The following is a 22,453-nucleotide window of genomic DNA, read 5'->3' on the forward strand; positions in this document are numbered from 1 at the left end:
ATTTCTATAAAAGACATATTTATTCCCAATGGCAGCAATCCATTAAGAAACTAGCCTTTTTAGGGGGAAAATCATCCCTTAGATACTAATAAGATGAAAAAAAAATCTATTAGCATACTAATGTGACGAGAGGAGTAAAGACTGATTTTTGGAAGTATTTTTCTATCTTATTCTAGAAGCAGCTCAGGCAACATCCTGAAATAAACCTGAGAAACGCCATCATCAATCACAGAGGAACGGGGTTCGATACCCACCTCTCTCTGTGCCAGTTTCTGTTTGTCAGTTTGTTTGACTTTGGGACTATTTGCTAGGAGGTGGCGAAGTTTCACATAACTCTTCCATAGTTTCTGGTACCTAAGGAAAAGGACAGACAGACATCAGACAAAGAGAAGGCAACTCTGAAGTCCAACAAAACCAGTGGTTTTAACAGACCTGCTCAGTCATAAACTGCATTCTTCTCAATACGCTTAATGGCAGCAAACCTTCATTCTAGGGAAGGATATGGTTTTTGAGGTTGAAGGTCAGGATGACCAAGAGTCATCTGGAACCTAATTATTAAATTGATTATTATTGCTTATTTGGGTTGAAAAGGAGGTGTCACTATATAGATAAATCTCTCGGAAAGAATTCCAAAGAACACACACAAAACCAATAGAAACAGATAATGTTTCTTATTGTTACCTCTTTCAAAGTAACACATTTTATTGATACGTGTACTTTCTGATGTTTGTTAAAGAAAGATCCTTTACTTATTAAGGATACTGTCAGCCTCTGAACTGCCTATACTGAATGTAAAAGCTGGAGAGCATTAGAAAAGAGAAGTCTATTTGTGCCAATACCTAAGCTACATAGCTGTATCCATTTTTTTCCGCTGGGGAGGGGAAAAGACAAATGGTATACGCCAATCTGTATACACCCTGACAAAAATGAGCACTTTTGTAACCGAGTATGTGAGAACCTGGATCAGTCTAAAGGATACTGTCAAAATCCCGGGAATGGAGACAACGTGAGTACTTCATCAATTCACACTCCTGCCATCTGAGTCCACGAGAGCCCAATCACATTCTACTAACATTTCTCTGACAAGAAGGGACTTTCAAAGGATTTTTCTGTCCTCTTGAAATTGCTTCTGTCATTGAAACTGCTCCTTTCTTGGCCTTAGCTGGGTCTCTCCTTTTTGATAACATTTTTTTAGAGAATGGAGGAAAGAAAGAAGTACTTACACAGTGCCTGGTTCACTGCTTCATACTTTTATCCAAAGGGGGGAAAAAAAGAACAAAACCCTTTAGCCTCTTCTAATATATTAGCCAAAATTGTATTTATGAATTGAAAATCTCCCATGCCCTTTTGTCCCATTATGAATCCTTTAAAAAAAAATAAATTAAGTCAGGAAACTGTTTAACGAGGTAGAAAATTCAAACACTCCTGAAGAACATAATGGCACTATTTCCATTCCCACATATCCTCATCTTCTCCCGGAAAAATACTAACATGCCAGTTTGAAAAACCCAAACATGGAAAGTAACATCAATTCTAAGAGTCAGAAGTCACGGCTTCTCCTTCAAATACAGCCCTTGACTTCGCATGGGATTTTGAGTTCTTATTAAGATGCCCCAAAAATAGAACTCTGCATAAATTCAGCAGTGCTAGGAACCAACATGGTACTATTTTCCTCTAGAGGGCATTGAAAAAATAAAAATAACAGTAACCACTATAATTACAAATAAAGGAAACAGTTCCTTAAAGGTTAAAAACATACAGGACTCTTGTTAACCAAGATTGCCAAGGATAAGCTATTGAAAGATAGTTTCCTGCAGACAAATATGTAGAGAAAATAATTCTTCAAGGAGCTACCAAAACTTGTTTCATTTGGTAACCTAAATTTGGAAACATGACTCATTTCAGGTCTTACATTTTAAAAAGGAAGACTAAAGGGTAGTCCTCTGCTAATTCAGCTGTTAGTAGAAGGTGAAATTGGCTAAGACAAACACTGAGAAATATCTTACTGTGGGTCTCCTGCATAACTCAACTGTGCAGGGCGGATCCCAAAATGGACGATAATTGGAAAAGTAATCACGTCAGGGTTGAACTGTTCACGATCCAGTTGATCAATGCGGACAGAGCTTGGTTTCTACAGAGAAAAATCAAAGCCATTTATTCCCATAAGAAGTCTTTAAATTTTGACTTTAACCTAAGTAGGGAAGAAATTAATCGGAGTTTTTTTCTAGGAGAGCCTCATCCCCAAAGGGAAAATGTCATTTAGAACCCTTTAATCATAGCAGAGACACTATACAAAAACAGTAACATCACCCTTGTAAATGAGTCTGTGCCATTTGGCATAATGAACAATGACTTTGTCCTTTTATACAGTTCACACAGAAACCTTTAAAAATTAAACTTAAAAGGACACCCAGTCAGATATAACTTTCCCTTAACCTCTCCAAAGGCACAAGGGAAGTAGTCCACATCAAGGAGAAAAGATGTGCTGGCTTATTCTGCTTTAATTCTACATTTCAAATGAATAGCTTACTGCTAACTCAGGATATAAAGACAGCGGCCTCCATATAAATGTTTTTCCACGCGTTCTCTGTGTACCTAATGCAGTCCTTTAATTCTAAATTTTTTAATTAGAAGGTATGGTAGTACAAAGGCCAAATAGTTAAGCTTCTCTTATTAAGTCCATGTAGGCTGTTTTAATTTTAATAGAGAGCCTCATGTCTTTTTTTTTCAAGTCTACTAAAGGAAGACATCAACAGCCAGTTCCTTCTTAAGTTACTACAAGATGAGGAACTATTAATATTTGTAAATTACCTTTGACACTGAAATCTTAAATTTGTGAAAACCTGGTAAAATCATGGAGAGTATGTTACCATGTTTTATATTTTAGCAACCTCCTTTCTTATACTCAACTCTCAGGGCAATGCCAAATTCAAAACTAAATTTTTACTAGGAAATTGTGGCTCAGCTGCTTCAGAGCCAAAGGCTACAGAACTGATCCACGCAGACGCCAATAAGCTGCATTCTGTCGCACAGCAATGCCCAACTACTGGAGTCTGGTGGGGAGTCTGGTATGTCCAGGACAGAGCAGCTTCAATGTTAAAACTGGGATAGCCCCCAGCGACTGGGACAGGCTCGTTATCCTGCCCTCAGCCCCCAGTGACTGAGACAAGCTCGTTACCCTGCCCTCAGTTCCCAGCGACGGGACAGGCTCGTTACCCTGCCCACAGCTCCAGCGGCAGTCCGTGATCTGACAAATCTAAGCAGGTAACAAAGGGAATACATTTGTGTAAGTTCATCTGCCTAAGTTTAAATACAAGTGACACTTAAGTTTTTAAAGAATATTTAAATGTCATTTAACCATCCAAATTTCCCTGGTATCTTAAAAAGTTGATCTCTGTTCTAGAAATTAATAACTAAAGAAGGTTTGGGTCATAGGTAACCTAATATAAAATTATTTAAATGCTTATCATCAGTAGCACTGTTATTTAGGTCTAAGAATTGTTTCCAATATTTTGTGCATCAAAACAGCTGGATGGGATTTTAAAAGAGGAATAGCATAACTGAAAAATGCTAGTGAATTATTTATGTTTCCATGATTTGAAAAATCATGCTATGGTATCAATAGAGGAAATAGTGATTTAAAATATCTATAGTATCTCTAAATTTATAGGGGTACTTCTAGAATGAAGTAAGTTCTAGAATTTAGCCACACCCTACAATATCTATCATACCATCTTTGCAGAAGAATAAAAAACATAATGACCAAAATATTCCCTGCCAGAGGCAAAGTGCCAAGAGAGGGAGATTAATTCTTTCAAGTTCTGCAGCAATAAAGTACTTAATGTGGCTATAATGGCTTAAAAATTTAATAAATTCCCCAATATTTTTACCATTGGGCAATCTTTCAAAGCAATACCACAGAGGATGAAATGTGGTGTTGTGTATACTCTGCCCTATTCTCAAAAGGCTAGAATGAAAGGCTATTTTCATGATACTAAATTTTCAGGATATATTCAGTCCTTAAACATATTTTTCGATAAATACTAAAAGAGAATTAACTTCACCATGTCCCTAAGCCTGGCACCCAGATTTACCTTTCTTATTTCCGATTACTTTCCAAAATAAACCTTTTATCCTGACTAACCTGGCTTCCTCCTTATCTTCAAAACTGGCCATCTTGCCATACATGCCAAGTATGTACCTTTAATCCTGCCAATCATTTATACAATTTCTCAATTCCTTACAATCCTCACTGGTGTTGATGAAGATCCCTGGCAGCCCAGCCGAGTGTTCTCACCTAAAACTACAGGCTTTCCTGGCTGGTCTTTTCTACTGGCTGGTCCACTGAATCTGCGGTTCATCACAGACACCTTCACATGGACAAGCGTCACGTACAATCCATACAATTCACTAGCACCTGGCTCATATCGTGGTCCTCAGCAAATGAGCTGGATGACTGTGGCAATGGAGTAAATAAATCTCCTCAAAAACATTGGCTCAAAAACAAGCAATGAGTGAGTCAGGAGCCCCTGGGGATTTTTGTTAAATACAGATCCTTGGGCCCCATTACTTGAGAGTATACAGAATGGGGAAGAGCATGACACTCCAGTATGTCCAAAGGCTCTCCAAATGATTCTAGGATTTCAGAGAATTTTAACCATGCCATGGAAGAAAGCTCCAGGGTGAAAGTGTTCCCAAAGTGTCCACTGTAAATCACAGGACACGCTTCAAGGGAACCCACCAAGATGAAAAGGTATGAATGCTACCACCATCACTCCCACCTATCTTCTGACCTAGCTATAAAACTGACAGAACAAATGTAAATTTATGCAACTGTTTAAAGAAGAAAAATTAAATTCACAGTCATATTCTCACAGGACTATGACTTGTATATTTCTTTTCAAGTTACTTTAATAATTATTATGTGGCTTAACATAATAATAAAAAAAGTATGACTTTTTTCAGGTTTAAGTGAGTTTTATGCTTAATATATATTTTTATTAAACACTTTCATTTTCGAGTTCTGTTTAAAATAATCAGCATTAAGCTGGAATGTTTGACTTGCAAATACCAACATTTTGTTTGTGCAGATGTTACTGTCATGGTACAAAAAGTTGACCCAGAGTTTTTACTTTTATGAATCAAGACTATTAAACAATTTGGCAGCCTTTTTAAAACAACAGCTTTGCTTAAATAGATTATTCTGTTTATTTACATGGAAATGTTTTAATTCTCCATTTCTAGAAAACTTTATCTTGATAAGATGCCAACATATAACTATTTTATGAAATAACATATTTTCAAGAAAAAACAATTTTGATTAATAGATAAAACATTTTCTTTATAAGAGAAAGCTAGTTATCTTTTAATTCTCTGCTTTTAATTTTTCTATTTTTACTTCAACAATTAACATTAGAAACTAATGTTCAAAAATTAAGAAACAAAATAAATGGGAACTATTTGTAATAATTATAGCAAAAGATCAATAAAAGGATCAATAAAAAAGGACAAATACCACAAAAGAAAATTAGACACAGGATATTAATAGGTCATTATCAAAAGAAAACATGAAAGGCCAATAAACATTTAAAATACCGATTTTTGCTAGAAACCAAAATAAATACAAAACTGAACTAAATAATATTTTTTCCCTATCAAACTGACAAAGTTTTTTGTTGTTAAAATAGTATAACCAATATGAAGACATGGATGTTCTCATACTTTCCTAGTCAGAGTGCAAATTTTACAACCCTTCTGGAAGGCATTTGCAACACGTATCAAAAGCCTAGTTCTGTGCATACCTTCAGACTACTAATTTCACTTATAAGACTTCTTCCTAAGAAACTAAATGGGCACATATTCAAAGATACCTACATATATGTAGGTATATGGGTGTATACATGTGTTTCTACACACATATACAAATTCAATACAGCATCATTTGTTACAGCACAAGTCTGGAAGCAACCCAGGTACCCAACAACAGGTTAATTATGTAACTTAGGGGCTTTTTTTAATTATTATTACACTCCTAAAGAAATTTAAGACTATAGAAAAATGATAATTTTGTGGTGGCTCTTTCTGGAGAAGGATGAGAAGGAAAAGGTCTGAATATTTACTATAATACTATTTAACAGTATGATGCCAATTTTATTTCGAAACAGCATGAAGTACATCTATTCTAAAGAGACTACGGAAGTGAACAGCATCATCTCTGGACGACGCAATTATGGATCATTTTTATTGTCTTCTTTGGGCTGTTTTTCTATTTTCCTAATTTTCTATAGTGATGATGACATATTACCTTTATACTTAGAAAAAAATCCAATCTGAACATATCTAAAAATTTCAAATTTCTCCATAATGCGCAGAATCAATGTACTCATAAGATGAACTTACTACTAAGTATGCCTACATTGTAATATTTTTTCTTTAAAATACAAAGTATTTTTAAATAACTAAGTATTTTAAATAAAATAACTAAACATTTCTTTAAAATACTAAATATTTTAAAATAACTCAAGGACAAACAGCAATGAATGCGTGAAGCTTTGGCAATGTTGTTACTGTTTCTGTGAAACACTCAGACCTGGAAAGAAAGGGATTCTGTCCCTGAGGGCGTGGGCACTACAACGCACCGTTCCGGGGTTGGTGACGATCATGCCCTTGCATTCTTCCGCGTATTTCTGCCACTCGAGTTCTTCCCACTGAAGCATATTGGCAATCTCCTCCTCAGGAACCAGGGCTTTGCTACACCGCAGTAAGTAAAGGAGAATCTGGTGCATGGACAGCACTTCCTTTCCTCCGTCTTGGATGGGAGTGGACAGACAGGGGGAAATAATGCCACTCAATTAACAGCCAATCACCAGTCGAAGAAGGGAAAACAAGACCATGGGGAAAAAAAGAGCATTTACATAATAAGGTAATTCAGAATATATACTGTTCAGGTGCCAAATAACCCGAAAGCCACTGATTTCACTGTTGAACAGTGCTCACAAACCATCTCATTTACTAACACGGCAAGAGCAACATTATAAATGATAAAAGGCTCCCTCTGTGAGGTATGCATATAAAAAAAGTGCCTACCTAAATAAATTTAAAAACACCTACCATAAAGAACCAGAATTTATAATATACAGAACCATGTTAAGTCTTCGATATTTTATCATTCTTGCTAGGGTAACAGATGAAAGCTCTTTAGAAGTAATGTTATTGTCTTAAGGAAATTCTAAGCTTTTGAGATATTTATGGATGTTTTCCACAAGCTATTGTTGTGTTATGTCTAATTTTTTGGTCCTAATGTGCTGCAGCTGCTGTGATGAATAGAAGTAAAGAGCTTGTACTAATATCATGAAGATCATTATGGAGTTAGTACATGGAAAAATATCAAGTTATTCCGAGACTTACAGAAGCATATATTACCAAGTACGGAGGAAAAGAGGAAAAAAACAACAAAGGACAAAATTAAAGTATCTCGGAAAAGGCTAATAACCTGGTACTTGATGAACCAAAGACATTCATTTAATGTGGGTATGAATTCTGGGTCCACTGGCTTCTGCCTCCTCTTTGGGCTTAGTTTCTTCACCAATATGCATAACAACCCTGTCCCCCTTTTCTTTGCCTAGGCCCACCCAAAGCAAGGGCAGAGCCCAGAAGGTTTACAGGGTAATGACTACCATCTCCGGGTCATGAGGTATACCAGGAACAGCAGTATAGGGCCAAAATTTCATGGAGAAATGAGGGGACTGAGATGACAGGGATGAGCGGGAACAAATGAGAGTGTCCTATTTATGCTGGAGGAGTTAATGACACCCAAGGAATTTGGCGTACCAAAACATGGAAAAGGATAAAAGATTTTAATACAAGTTGCTATGGGCTAAGAACTTGGACAGGCCTCCACATCTCAGAAAGGAGAGAGTAAATATCAAGATTTCTTTTTGATTTGTGTTTTTTTAAAACTCTCAGGTGCTACTCTGAAACTAGACAACACCGTCTCAGGTAGAAGAAACAGTGCAAGTTCCAAGATGGAACGGAAGTGATGTGTTCCAGGAAATGCAAAGAGGCCAGTGTGGATGAGTGAAATGAGCATGTGAGGAGGCAACAGGAGAGTCAGATCGTGCAAAGCTTTACAAAGCAAGAACTCTGGATTTTATTATCAGAAGGGAGTATATGTTTCACCATTAGGTGTCAGGCACTATGAGTGGTCCCACGTTACAATCACAGGGGGGAAAAAAATCACAAGCTCTAAGCCCTCAAGAAGCTAACAATGATCAATCACAATTTCTAGAAGAATCTTTGTAGATAACATTCTGAAAATAGAGTTCTCTTAAGCAAATACACTGAGCTTCTCTAAAAAAAGAAAAAACTGTCCAAGAAATGACTAAAACACAAAATACAACCCACCCACATGAGAACGTGTTCTGTGTACTGCTTCAGATTATGTTCACAGCAGAGCAACGTTTTATGCCTCATTATAAAACATGTGCCTTAGACCCAGGAGTCACCTTTGATTAACAAACTTCGGTGGTTAAGGACATATTTTTCAGAGTCTGTCTCAAAGGACATTTCAATCCACCTGCAGGTGACATGTCTTCCTCAATGACATTCCCCTCCTTGCTAAGGAGCCCAGCCAATCCATAATGCCTATTGGTCATAATGTCTACCTGTCAATCTGAGCCCATGGTGATCTCTGCCTCTAGGGGGGCTGAGGTGAGCAGGTGGACAAGAGAATCTAAAGCCGGAATATGTTGACTTGCACAGCACATGTACACATCCAGAATAGCAGATAAAGGAAATGTAGAGTCTTGAGAAGAACTGCCACATTACTGGATTCGCTAGGAATCAAGGAAAGAGTAAAATGGCATTTGGCTCCTAATCTCTATATTTGGGAAGATTACTAAAAATACTGTGGGCCTGTAAGGATGCATGAGGAGTGTAGGATACCATAAGAAGGTATTGTTTTGCTATAAGGATCAGAAAAAAGATCAAGATTTTATTTGAAGATGTTGGTGCATGGTGAAAGGAGCAAATACATGCTAAGTATACAAACCAGAACCAGAATGTCACCACAAGCAGTTACAGATGACTGGCTTCATGGCGCTTCTGATAAAGGGGAAATGGACTACAGGCATTGAATTTAAAGCAAAAATACTAAAACACTAAAAGAGCTACTGGGAGGGAAATATTTAAGCCTACTAAGGCTTAAACCAAGGGTATTGCCCAATTTAGGAGAGCACCTGCAAGATACCAAAGAAAGAAGGCCACCAAATGCTTACAAGAATGCTTCTACCTAGTCTGGGTGCAAAGCTGCCAATAAAGGCGGAGAGTTTTATAGCAGCAGAGAAACTAGAAATAATTTTTTTTAAAACATACACACATCAGGTGCAGAGTTGGTAGTGTACACTAAGAAAGTATAAATCCATGGTGAAATCGGCTAAATATTTAAAATAGCAACTAAAACCTAAAAAGACAGATATTTACCACTGTGAAAAAGTGGAAACCCGGGGCAGATAACCGGAGGTGAAAGGTTTACCAAGGGAGGGTATTGAGGCACTGCTCCAGGTAAGGAGGTACAATCCCTGGAAAATATAAGGAAAATATAAGCAAAGGTGGACAAGACTAGAGAGTCCTGCCAGAGCCTATGGGCCGAGGGCTGTATCCCTCATACCTAGCCCAGCAACAAAGACACTCATAAATATCTGTGGAATGACTTTCTGAAACAGATAAATAACACGGCCACTTGGTCACAGACTGCCATGAATTTACTAATGTTAATGAATTGGCTCTTTTGGCTTGTCTGCTTTGCTACATGTTTATGCTAGCGATTTATGGAACAATGTCACTGAGGGCTAGCAAGTAATTTTTATCTTGTTGGCTGAGATAAATAGGACATGATATAAATGAGAAATTAGAGCGGGTAAGCTAAGGTTAGCAGGAATCGAGCCAGCCCTGGGACTGGAACCATGACAATGGCTCATTATTTGGGAAGAACTGGAGTGTGTGTTTCAGGGAATGAATCTGGACAGTCATTAATAAACTGACAGACTTTATAAACTGTTTCTTAGAGACTCAATTCTCTCCGTTTATATTGCTTGATCACTTATATGGTTATTTGTGGGAGAGGGCAATTTGTTAGGGAATTTGTGTTAAGAATGTGGCTGGCTACACAAGTATTTCTCAACAGTCTAACACTCAATTTTAAGAAATACAAACATGTCTTCCTCTTTCCCTACACTGAGAATAACTGTATAACTGCATTACTATATCTCCTGTATATTCCTACTAAGTTGCCTTTATATAATCTTAATTTTTGAAAATTTGTATTAACAACAGGTATTTTCTAAACTTTCCAAATAGAAAGTTATATTAAGATGCTATATCAATGTTTTTTTCAAACTACACTTGCCTCCCTGGGAACTCTTTCCCAACCTTTGGCCCTCTGTCAGCCACACCATAGAACTACTTCTCTAGAACGGGGCAATTTCCAACAATCGATGTGCTAGATAATCAATTTGCACAATTGATTCAGGATTTCCAAAGCTTTATACAGCAAGGATAGAAGCAATGAACAGGCTTTCCCGTAAATGCAGTCTTCCTATCTTGAATGATGCCCTGCCCAGGGCCAGCCCCAACTATTGTTAAAATAAAACCTTAAACTGGCTCTAGGAGAGTTCATTTCAACTATCTGACTTCTAGGGGTAGAGGCAGGGAGAGGGAAGAAACCAAAATTTTGAAAAATTCTTAAAATCTCAAAAATCTGGTTGTTCTATGATTTGACTTCTGGTAAAGTGACCTGCATTGAATAATCCTTGGTTTAAATGGTAAGCTTAATTTTGGATAAATCTGTATAAAGCAATTGAGACAGCTGTCTTCAAAACAGGTAAACTAGAGAAAAGTTATGATGATTGATAAACTTTCAATTAAATATAATAAACTGATATAAACGGAAAGCAAATGAGAATGACAGAACCATGAAATATCTGAAATATATGAGAGCTGCTCATTTGCATAGGAGTTCAAGTAAGATGCAAAAAACAATGAGGTTCACCTTTTGCCTACAGAAGACAAGTAATATCCTGTGTTGGCAGATATATAGGAAATGGGCATTGTTAAAATGTTGGTTACAATGACGTCTTTTTTAGAAAGAAGTACCTAATTATGTCCTTTTTCGAGAGAACTTGGCCAACATCTTTCCAAATGTAAAATGTGCATAACCAATGTCTTAACCAATAATTTCACTTCTAGGACGCTACCTTACAAAAAGCATTGACATAAATGCCAAAGGAGAGATGCACAAGACTATTCCTGAAGTATTTATATGAAATGGGGAAAAAATAGGGACTTCCAAAATAGTCTTCACTAGAGGAATTGTCAAAACAAGTAATGTCCATTCATACTATGAAATGTTACGTAGGAATTAAAGAATGAGGCAATGTATTTATATAGAGGATGTCGGAAATAGTTGAGTAAAAAGTAAAGTTGTGTAACATACTGAGTGTTAGCCCCCTGAAAGAAAACAGCATAATTCTCTCTACACAGGTTAAAACAAATACAAATCAAACTTAAGTAATTTTCACACACCTAAAAGGGGTGTTCACTTTTTTACCTTATACACCTTTGTATTGTTTGTGTATACATGCGTGCGCACACACAGTCAACTCAACTTAGGGCAAAGGTAATATTCCAATTCTGTGAAGAAAGAATGGTCTTTTCAATAAATGGTGCTGGATCAATGGGATATCCATACTGAAAGTAGTGAATCTTGACCCATATATCTAATACCAATCGTAAAAACAAATTTGAGACAGAGTATGAATTAAATCTGTAGGAAATTTAGGAGAGTATCTCGATAAACTTAGGGTTAGGTAAAGATTTCATAAACAATATATAAAAAGCTCTTGTCATGAAGAAAAAATATATAAACTGAACTCCATTATAATTAAGAAATTTCTATTCATCAAAAATCACCATTAAAAAAAAAATCACCATTAAGATGGTGAAAAGACAATCCACAGAAAAGTACTGGAGATAGAGATATAGATATAGATATAGATATATAGATATATAGTCATTTGTCAGATACATATATATCTATATAGAGATAGGTATATAGATATAAATATATACATATATACATCTATAGATAGATATAGATGTATATATAGATATACCTTTATCTATACATATATATATCAATATATAGATACAGGTATATATATATGTATATGTATATGTATATATCTATATATACCTATGTAACTGGATATATAGATATATATAGATATCCGACAAATGACTCATATATAAAAAATACCTACAAATAAATAAGAAAAAGGCAGAAACAACCCAATAGAAAAATGAGCTAGAGGGGCCGGCCCAGTGACTCAGGCGGTTATAGTTCCATGCTCCTAACTCCGAAGGCTGCCGGTTCGATTCCCACATGGGCCAATGGGCTCTCAACCACAAGGTTGCCAGTTCAATTTCTCGAGTCCCGCAAGGGATGGTGGGCAGCTCCCCCTGCAACTAAAATTGAACACGGCACCTTGAGTTGAGCTGCTGCAGAGCTCCTGGATGGCTCAGTTGGTTGGAGCACATCCTCTCAACCACAAGGTTGCCAGTTTCGACTCCTGCAAGGGACTGTGGGCTGTGTCCCCTGCAACTAGCAACAGCAACTGGACATGGAGCTAAGCTGCGCCCTCCACAACTAAGACTGAAAGGACAACAACTTGACTTGGAAAAAAAGTCCTGGAAGTACACACTGTTCCCCAATAAAGTCCTGTTCCCCTTCCCCAATAAAAATCTTTAAAAAAAAAAAAATGAACTAGAGACGAACAAGCACTTCAAAAGACGATATTCAAATAGTCAATTGATATATGAAATAGTGTTCCATTTCATTAGTCATCAGGAAAATGAAAATTAAAACCATAATGTGATACCTCTAAACACTCGTCAGAATGGCTAACTTGAGGAAAAAAAGAAAAATGCCAAGTGTTGGTAAGAATGTGGAATAATCTGAACTCTCATAAGTACTGCCAATGGGAAGATAAAATGGTACGATCACTTTGGAAAACTGTTTGAAAGTACTTACAAAGCATAATATAAACACATCCAGAATTTCCACTCCTAGGTATACACCCACAATAGAAAAGCATAAATATATTCTCATTAAAAGGCATATGCAAGTGTTTGGTGAACACAAACAGGTATACTATTTGAAAAGAGGCAACAACTGAAAATACCCAAATATTCATTAATCACAGATACATTAAATACATCTTAATTTCGTCATACCAAATATTATTGTAAGCTGTGAGAATGAACCAACTACAGTTAACTCTAACAACAGGTGTCTCAAAAACATCTAAGACAAAAGAAGACAGACACAAAAAAGAATGTATAATTCTAATTTTTATAATGCAAAAGCAGGTAAAAATAATAAATACATGGTGTTTTCAAGTCAGAACAAAGGCTACCCTTGAGGGGCTGGGTAGTGATTGGAAAGGGGCTCTTGGATGCTGCTAATCTTGATCTGAGTGCCGAGTACATGGTCAGATTCACCTCAGGAAATCACTGAGTTTTATATTTATGATATGTGCACTTTTTAATATTTGTATTATACGCCAATCAAAGGTTTATTTTTTAAAAATGAGAGATAACACCAAAGAGTGTTTGAAAAGCACATTCATTCATTAGTACAAAATACATGACTATTTAACGAGGCACTATTACGACTGATTAAACACTAGACAAGTATTTACTGAGTGCCTCCTTTGTGTCAAGTAATATGTTAACACTGATACAAGGCAGGCACCATTTACGCCTTAGCCTCAAGGAGCTACAGTTGAAAATTTTAAAAAAGAAGGAAGGTGGGAAGAAAGAAGAGAAGAAAGGAAGGAGGAGGAGTCCAAAATGTGAAGATGAATTAATAATGCATTTTTTATGGCAGCATAAACAGATGGGATTATTTTGACAAGAAATGTGGCACTACACTTCGTGATCTTTAAAAATATCCATCCGCTCAACAAATTATTAAAAATTAGGATGCAAATCATATATTAATATGATGACAACTATATAAAAAAAGCCTATGCACAGAAAACATGAAAATATATCAAAATACGTTGTTCCTTTTAATTCATCATTTTCTAAAAGATCTTTAATGAAATCACATTGTGAAAAATCAACCATAATGTGCTACCCATACCCAATACTAAAATGGACTTTACACATTAGGTATTTTTCTGTATCCTTCAGGATTTTTTTAACATGTATATTTCCAAAGGGAAGTCTAATGAAGAAGTAAATCATGTTTAAAAAAATAAAATGTTACCCCTACATAGTTAAGGAAAACATTTTTGCGTTAAAATCCCACAAAATAAATATCTGACATAAGATTTTTCTGTAAGATGATTTTAAAACTGCCCACTGCTTTTAGAGATTTGCTTGGTGATAAAATGCCTAGAGGCAGATAGAAACAGAAAGGAAAGGCTTTCCACCACACTCACTCTGACACCATTTCTAATCAGATCACTGCTAAAGTTCCATTATAAAATCAAAGATGCGTTCACTTAAATAGAAAAAAGGACTTCTCCATAAAATAAAACCACATATACAAAGGATAAGAGCTTTTGAATGCATTTTCCAAACAAAATAAACATTAACAATAACACTAAAAATATGAGTAACACTATTCTAAGATAAGGAGAAGCCATTGTGACTAAGTGTCTGGACTAAGGAAAGAGTACCAAGGACAAAATCTTAAGCCCAAGGAAAATTTAAACTAGAATGAACAGACAAGAAATAAAAGTCACAAAGGATGAATCAGCTAGGAGGAAAGTATGGAGAGCTCAGCAGACAGACAAGGTCAAGTGCCCAGGTACCACATTAGGAAGGAGACTAAAACTGAAGTGTCCACTGGATTTGGTCTTTTGGAAGCTGGCTTTGGCATCAGCAGCAGCAGTGGGACAGGGAGAAGGTTAGAGGGTGAGGTGTTGAAGCAAAGACTAGCTGTGAATGGACCAGAGTCTGACAGGCTCCAAGGACAGTTCTGAGATATGGGGAAGGCAAGACCTCCTGCCCCCAGGGAGACAGGAGGCATGAGGAGGATAGCATGAGCCCAAGGCTGAATTTCTGAAACTGCTGATATGTAGACATGGGCAGAAAGCTTACACACTGAAAAACTCCGCAGCTGAAATCAAAGACCACAGACTGATCGCAACAGCCAAATTTTTTTTGTCCAGATCACGGAGTGGCCCACATATAGGAGAAGCAAAGGCAAATGGTTGAATTGACATTTCCATGGAAGATGGCGGTTAGCATAAGGCACTGAAGCTGCTACAGCTGAGACACAGAAGTCGGAGCACAGGACTTACGCAAGAAAGCAAAGAAGGGTAACTGTACGCAGGGAGAAAAGAGAAGACTCAAGTAGAAGCAAAGAAAATAAGGGCATGAGAGGCTGACAGTATAGAAGGATGTCACCAGAAACCCTGGTGAATGAGATACCAGAAAGAGATCCTAGGGATGAATTCATTTAGGGTGGTGACTTTGCAAACAAAAAGGCATCCAAAGATTTCATTACAAACCCAACCATTTTTAAAAATACTAAATATAATGCCATATCTCACAGATAGATTCTTGAAAAACATTTAAAGTTAAAATATTGCTTTAAAAACATAAAAGTCATATATTGACTTATACTTTTTAATTTAGTAAGAAGAAAATATTGTTTTCACTGTAAAAATAAAAGTATATATCAAAAAAAAAGAAAAACCACCTCTAATACCATGACCTTAGTACAACTATTTATTGCAGTAATTTTTTAGCATAGTAATATTACATATAAAAATTTGTAATTGTTTTCCAATTAACTGTATGCATTTTTAAGCCCCATGCATTTTTTCCATATTAATTTTAACACTTCCGTGATAGCTTATCAAGTAGACTTTGAATATTTATCAATTGATTCTCCCGTTGCTCATCTAATTTGGGGATACCATAAATTATGCAGGGGTATAAATCAGCGTGTATAATTTTACATTTCCATGCCTGACCTAAGAAGTAGATAATTACCAGAGTCTGAGGGGGAGAGTAGTCCCTAAAGATTGAAAGGAGAATGGCAGGCTTATTTTCAGACACACTATCTCATTGGGTCACTGACAAGACCTAATATTTACCTGGAAGAAATCTTACAAAACGTGGCATGAAATGAAATCTCGGGCAGCAGGGAGGGCTGTCTTCAAACAAAGGACCTAAAGCAAGTAAGTGAAAAGAAAAGAAAAAATAAAACAGCCTTAGAAAATGAACACTGCAACTTAATTCCTAAGATACATGATAACGACCAAAAAAACACCACAAACATCAGAGGAAGATTCCGGTGGGCAGACTACCAAGGTAAGAGGAGAGTGAAAGTCCCAAAGATATATGCGGCAAACAGTATATAAGATAAAACTATTTTTAGAAATTCAAGAAATACATAGATTTTTGTTATAATTGAAGTACTGCATGATACAATATGCTTGTGTTTTAATTCCTTTCCATTTTAATCAATACAACTTTCAAAGAAAAAAAAAGATTGCTACTAAAAACTTGGTTTGAAAAGACATTCATCAATACACTGTTTTGAAAATAAATAAATAAATGTCTGCTGGAATATAGATACCTCAAAAAGAGTAAACTATTATCTAAGAACCAAGTACCAAGTTTTGAATCAATGTAGCTCACAGTGTATGAGTTGTGTTCTGAGGACTAACCAAAGTTTTGTTTTAATAAAGTGTCATCTTCAAAGAAGTTTATTAAAGTTTAATAGATTTAAAATATTAACAAATGAGACTTTCCCTAATACACATAAATCAAGGTAGGTACTCATGATAACTGATATCACCTTCTTAAGTATCAGTTAGGTAATAGATAATGGTAATCTTAGGTAATGAACACTGTCAAATTATATTAAAAACAAGAGGAATTTCAACTATGTCCCCCCCATATACCACAATGTTCTACAAGCATTATACTTTTTTTAAAATCCTGTTATTTACCTTTAAGATTCCAGTCATACAATTCCAAAATATCTCTGAATAGGAATAATGAAAAAAGTTCAAGTCCCTTCACACAAAAGTTCTGAAAAATAAACCAAAATCAAATTACTGTAGTACTGCAAATATATATTAACTGAAGGTTCAACTTGTTCTAGTCAAGTGTCTTAAAAATGTCCACAGAGTCTATACTAATACCATATGATTTCCTAAAAAGTTTGACCACTGTCCTACTAATGACAGCTCATTGGCTTAAAACATAAACGAAGTAGGCAATAACAGCATTAGGATATCTAAGAAAATGTGAATTCAGCCCTTCCCAATGTACAAATAAAATGAGGTGAAATTGAAAAAATAAAGTATCCTCTGTCTCATATTTTTCTAACCTAATTATAAAACATCTGAAAATGTCCTGGGGCCTTTTTGTTCAGTCAAATTCCACATACATGCCAGCAGGCTCTGATGGGTTTGTCCCTCTCACCCTACCCCTGCTCACCACCACCCCCCAAACAAACCTAGAATCACTGTTACAGAATTACCATCAACAGATGTCTTTTGTACCAATATAGTTCAAATTCTTAACGAAGGCAAATAAAGGGCTACGAAAATCTACAACACTTTGTACCAAAATTTCTCCAGTAAACAAGCTTAACAGATGATCTATTTGCAAGTGAGACTTGTCTCATAATTCTTCCTCCTACTTTTGCTCAGGGTTCACAAATCACGCTGTGTGAGATCACGCCAGTCATAAACTTTTACAATACCAAATGAGGACTTAGGACCTTAAAAATCGAAAGCGAAAAAGCCCTTTTCAGCTGGAAAATGAAGGGATGGCCCTTTCTCTTCAATTCTTTTTGAAAGACAGGTAAAATTAACAGGACTTGCTTCAAACTAAATGCCATATTTTGCCATGTATAATGCACTCCCATGTGTAATACACATCTACATTTTTGGCCCAAACTTTCAGGGGAAAAAAAGAAAATCTTTCATTTTAATTTTTTTAATTCTAAATTTTATTTGTTGACATTTAGGTACTTGTTTTTTGTGTTATAAAGGAATTTTAGCATTTATTTTTTAACATAGTATGGTATAAGAAATTTTATGTGACAAATAATTACAAAACACACGAACAGGTACAAGGTACAAGAAATTTTATATACCAGTAACAAATTTACGGTATTTATGCATCATAGAAGGCCAAGAACTCTTCATCGTTGCAAGTTCATTGTGAATTCAACAAATTGAGTATCATATTCTGGGGTATAATTTTGCATATGGATATCGTTATTGATTTCTAGAGTTACACTTTTAACCCATAAGCATAAAAGAATTAAAAACACTTATATAGATATGGAGCTACTAGTACTACCCACGTATAAGGTGTATCTTTATTTTTCCCTCACAAATTTGGGCAAAGGTGCACATTATATATGGCAAAATACGGTAGGTGCAAACTAAGCATGTGTGTCATGCTTACCAGTTCCCCCTTGGGGCCTCACTGCCTAGGACAGAGCTGCACTGTTAAACAAGGTTTGCAAGAAGACCCAGGGCCTTGGGAAATCGACCCCGACTCCCAACACAAGGTTAAGTGCACAAGCTTGTTTGCTGTCTAGTTGTTATTTCTTAGTGTGATTTGTTGACATCACTAAATTCAAGATCAGGCAATGAATCATTCTGAGATTCACATTAATCTTGCTTTGGAATTTTCAACCTCTTGCATATATTTAGATAAATCTGCTGCTGAGCATCCTAAATGAAAAACAATTAGGAAAAATATGTAAATATATGGGAAGAAAAATGAACCGAGCATTGATCCTGTCATTGGAGATAATGAATAAGATTATTCCAGCAACTATCAGATTCCGTTTCACTATTCTCATTTCCTCTCTGATAAGGACCAGTAACCCAAATCTGTCCCCTTTCTGAAACAAACTAGAAACAGATGTAAAGTTGCTACGTATCAGTAGATGCAGCACAAGGAGACATGGGTTCAAAATCTGGTCAATAAGTTGAAAAATGACCTGGACCTTGGGCTCCATCTCATGGATCCTTTCCGATGGCAAATAGCCAGCCAGAGCTGGCCAAGTTCAATGCTTTAAAGATATAAGTGTGGAATAAACAAAAGAACAAACTGCATCAAGCTGTTAAATAACCTTCTCCCTTACCTCAGGCATCATCTCCTCGATGAAATGAATCGTGTAGTCTATGTTGAATCTAATTACTTTACACAGTGGAATCTGCAATCAGAAGGAGGAGAGGTTCAGTTCCACAGCACCTTCCCACAGGCTCGCGCTGCACCTGTGTTTGTATCTGCCCCCCGAAGGCCGTGAACCAGAGGACAACACTTCACTTAATCTAAGCTGCTAACAATGCTGCACACGAAGCTTGACCACAACTGCTGGATTTTAATGGCAAGAACCCAGCTGGCCCAGCTTCTGCAGGAAACTTGCATGATGTTGGTGCTTAATTAACTGTATGAGCAACAACACGACTATGACAAGAACCCATTACAACCAAACAAATAGCCTCTAAAGAATGAACAAAACCACAATTAAATACTTCTTTTTCTCATGTTTTTAAAATCCTTCAGAGTCTTCGGCTCTTCAGGCAGATCTGAGAGAGCAGGCTGACAGCTCATCAGTTACAGATCCGTAAGTCACTGAAGTACACACAAGTCATGCTGCCTATCGGGCTCGGGAGCAAAAGCAATCGTGGTAATAAAAGTAATAATAATAAATGATAATAAAAATGATCATGGTTAGCATTTATTGAGCCAGGCACTGTTCTGATGCTTCACCTATTGTCACTCATGTAACCACCCCTATGAGGCAGATACAACTACTATCCCCCTTGTACAGTGGGGGGAAACTAAGGCAGAGAGGTGTCAGATACCTTGCCTAGAAATCAGTAGCTGGTGAATTTGAAAACCTGGCTCTAGACCTCAGCTCTAAGCCACTAGAGTATACATCTCTCACTACATGTTGTAATACTCAAGGTCCATGTGAAAATGAAGGAACGCTCAAATGAAATCAATCCACATCTATCTTGTTTTACCAATGAATCATCAGACACTAACTAGCCTAGTGCCTAGACATAACAGGTTTTCCGTCAGTATATTTTGGAATAAAGGAAGGAATGAGAAGGGAGGATATGAAGTTACTGCTGTGGCTTGGCTAACTAGCTGTGGGAAATAATAGACTTATATGCCTTAAGATGTGTTAAGTAGACTTTTCTGGCTGCTCAATCTGTCCATAAGACAATTTTATATAAATGTAATCATTTTTACAAACCATAGCAATCAGAAAGAAACATTTTAATTCTACCAGCCAAAGGAATGGTAAGAAAAACAAAAATAGTCTTATAATGCCATCTACTGGAAATCTTTTTTCTTGGAAAAATGAAGTTTAATTCTTAGGTGCTTTTTCAGGTTTTTTTTTTTAAAGGACAATGGCTAATTTAAGTAAAATTCATAAGTAACTTTAATAAGAGATCAATTTTCAACCTTCTCAGTGTAATAGGTTCTCAACGAACTAAAGCTACATGCTAAAGCCACTATCATTTTTAAATTCTTCTTTACTCCTATAATCGTTTAAAAATATCTGAGTGATAAACAGAATATGATACAATGTAATTACAAGTACAATTAAAAAACAAAGAAGCAAACAGAACTGACAAAATTGAAAAGAACCAAAGAAGAGGTAACATTTGAGTCTTCAAAGATGGGGAAAGATTTTCCAGGTCACCCAGAAAAATTAAGTTGGGGAGGAGCAGATGTTTAGTTTCTAGCAAGACAAAGACAAAGGAGTTGGGGGAAGAACAAGTGATTTAGCTGTTCAGGAGTGAAGTGCATGGAGAGAGAGAAGCAAGGTGATTCTAGACAGGAAAGCATGAACTACATTATGCAAGCTTTATAAATAGTCAAGGATTCAGGGCTTATCCCATGGCAATGAGAAGTCATTCAATTATTTTAAATGAGAGACTATCAGAGTTTACATTTTAAATGGGTTGCTATGTAAACAGTGTGGGAATGGTTTCAGGAGAGCAAGACAGGAACCAGAAGACCAAACCGGAGTCTAGTGAAACAGTCCAGAAGCCAAATGAAGAGAAGATTGGAAAGGAGGGGAAATTTTTTAAACATAGGTGCTGTTACTAAAATACACAATGACCGTTCATTCTGACATGGAAGTAAGAGAGAAGAAAGAATGAGGGTAATTTCTAGGTTTCTGGCCTAAGAGACCAGGTAAATCACCATGGCATTAGTAACACAAAAAAAAACCATAGGGTAATCACTGAGTACCTCAAACTCAATATGTGGGGAAGATGACAAGTTCAGTTTCACACAGATTGAGGATAAGGTACCTGAGGGGACACTGAGGCCGATATGCCCAACGGGCAATCTGAAATGTGAGTAGGAAGCATAGAGCCCTTTGTCACAGCTATAAATGTGAATTTGGTGGAGATCAGAATATGCACAGAAAGAAAAACAAGTGGGTGAGACTACATTACTCCAAGAGAGAGTAGTATCTAAATGAGAACAGGACCAGAGCCCTTGGGAATAGTCAAGAGGCAGGCAGAGAAAGAGCAGAAAGTGTCAACTTTACTCCTTCTCCCATGTGCGAAACCAACTCTGATGGATGATTTATGCAAGTAAAATCCTTTCCAACTAAAATCACTTTTTGGGATTCGTTCTTTGACCTCTTATACATACTTTATTTTCTTTTGAACTCTCATCGATACCCTCCCTTCCCTTCTCAGACACCGATTGTAAAGGCAAGGTCTCCTTTTCTATTCAAACTTTCATCTCAAGGCTCAGAGAGAACTTGTCATTTTCCTACATACTGAAAGCTCAATTGATTGGAAGCTTAACTGGCCTATCAAATAATATAAATACCTACCATCATTTCTTAAAACAATTTTGGATACTGACACTAACTCCTATCTCATCCTACCATAAACAAACCAAAAAACCCTCCCTAGACGTCAACATTCTAACTCGACTACTTGCAGGCACGAAATGACCACATTAAGGGCAGCGAGACCACTGGAAATGGAAAGCCAAGGAAGGAAGGAAGGAAATGACCACGAGGCTTTCTGGTGATTTTTGAGGAGGGGATAAGAAGATTATGCATCTAAGACATATAGTTTTATAATTTTAGTTACATTGTCAAAGTCCTTAGTAATATCAGGTATTGTAAGTAATAGCAAATGTACTACATAAAAGGATAAAATTCTCCCGAAACACTCTATACTTAGCCAACAAGGCTTTCAATCCACTTCAAGACCTTAAGAGAACTTGTCAGAACTAGATTTGTTTGAGATTCTAACATTATAATCATATGCGTGCCATTCTTGCTGATGTGCGCTCTCTAGCAAGAAAATGAATCAGATCAGTAAAGCGATTTTAATAATTCTTTTTCTTGGGA

The 22,453-nt window shown here is 36.4% G+C and overlaps 1 protein-coding gene across 7 annotated transcripts in view; it reads right to left on the reverse strand.

Annotated features, from left to right (window-relative positions):
• The window catches only part of DROSHA (drosha ribonuclease III), a 111,460-nt gene that overhangs the window by 52,222 nt on the left and 36,785 nt on the right, over positions 1-22,453 (reverse strand). For 6 of the 7 annotated variants that reach the window (XM_033110974.1, XM_033110975.1, XM_033110977.1 and 3 more), the window contains 6 exons: positions 19,196-19,267; positions 17,034-17,115; positions 16,173-16,247; positions 6,639-6,808; positions 2,007-2,131; positions 255-354 (listed from right to left, as the gene is read on the reverse strand). In XM_033110974.1, coding sequence (XP_032966865.1) covers positions 255-354; positions 2,007-2,131; positions 6,639-6,808; positions 16,173-16,247; positions 17,034-17,115; positions 19,196-19,267 — 624 coding nt within the window. The remainder of the gene's footprint in view (positions 1-254; positions 355-2,006; positions 2,132-6,638; positions 6,809-16,172; positions 16,248-17,033; positions 17,116-19,195; positions 19,268-22,453) is intronic. The other variant, XM_033110979.1, reaches the window with a different exon arrangement.

The sequence above is a fragment of the Rhinolophus ferrumequinum genome, chromosome 7 (genome assembly GCF_004115265.2).
Source record: "Rhinolophus ferrumequinum isolate MPI-CBG mRhiFer1 chromosome 7, mRhiFer1_v1.p, whole genome shotgun sequence".
NCBI lineage: Eukaryota > Metazoa > Chordata > Mammalia > Chiroptera > Rhinolophidae > Rhinolophus > Rhinolophus ferrumequinum.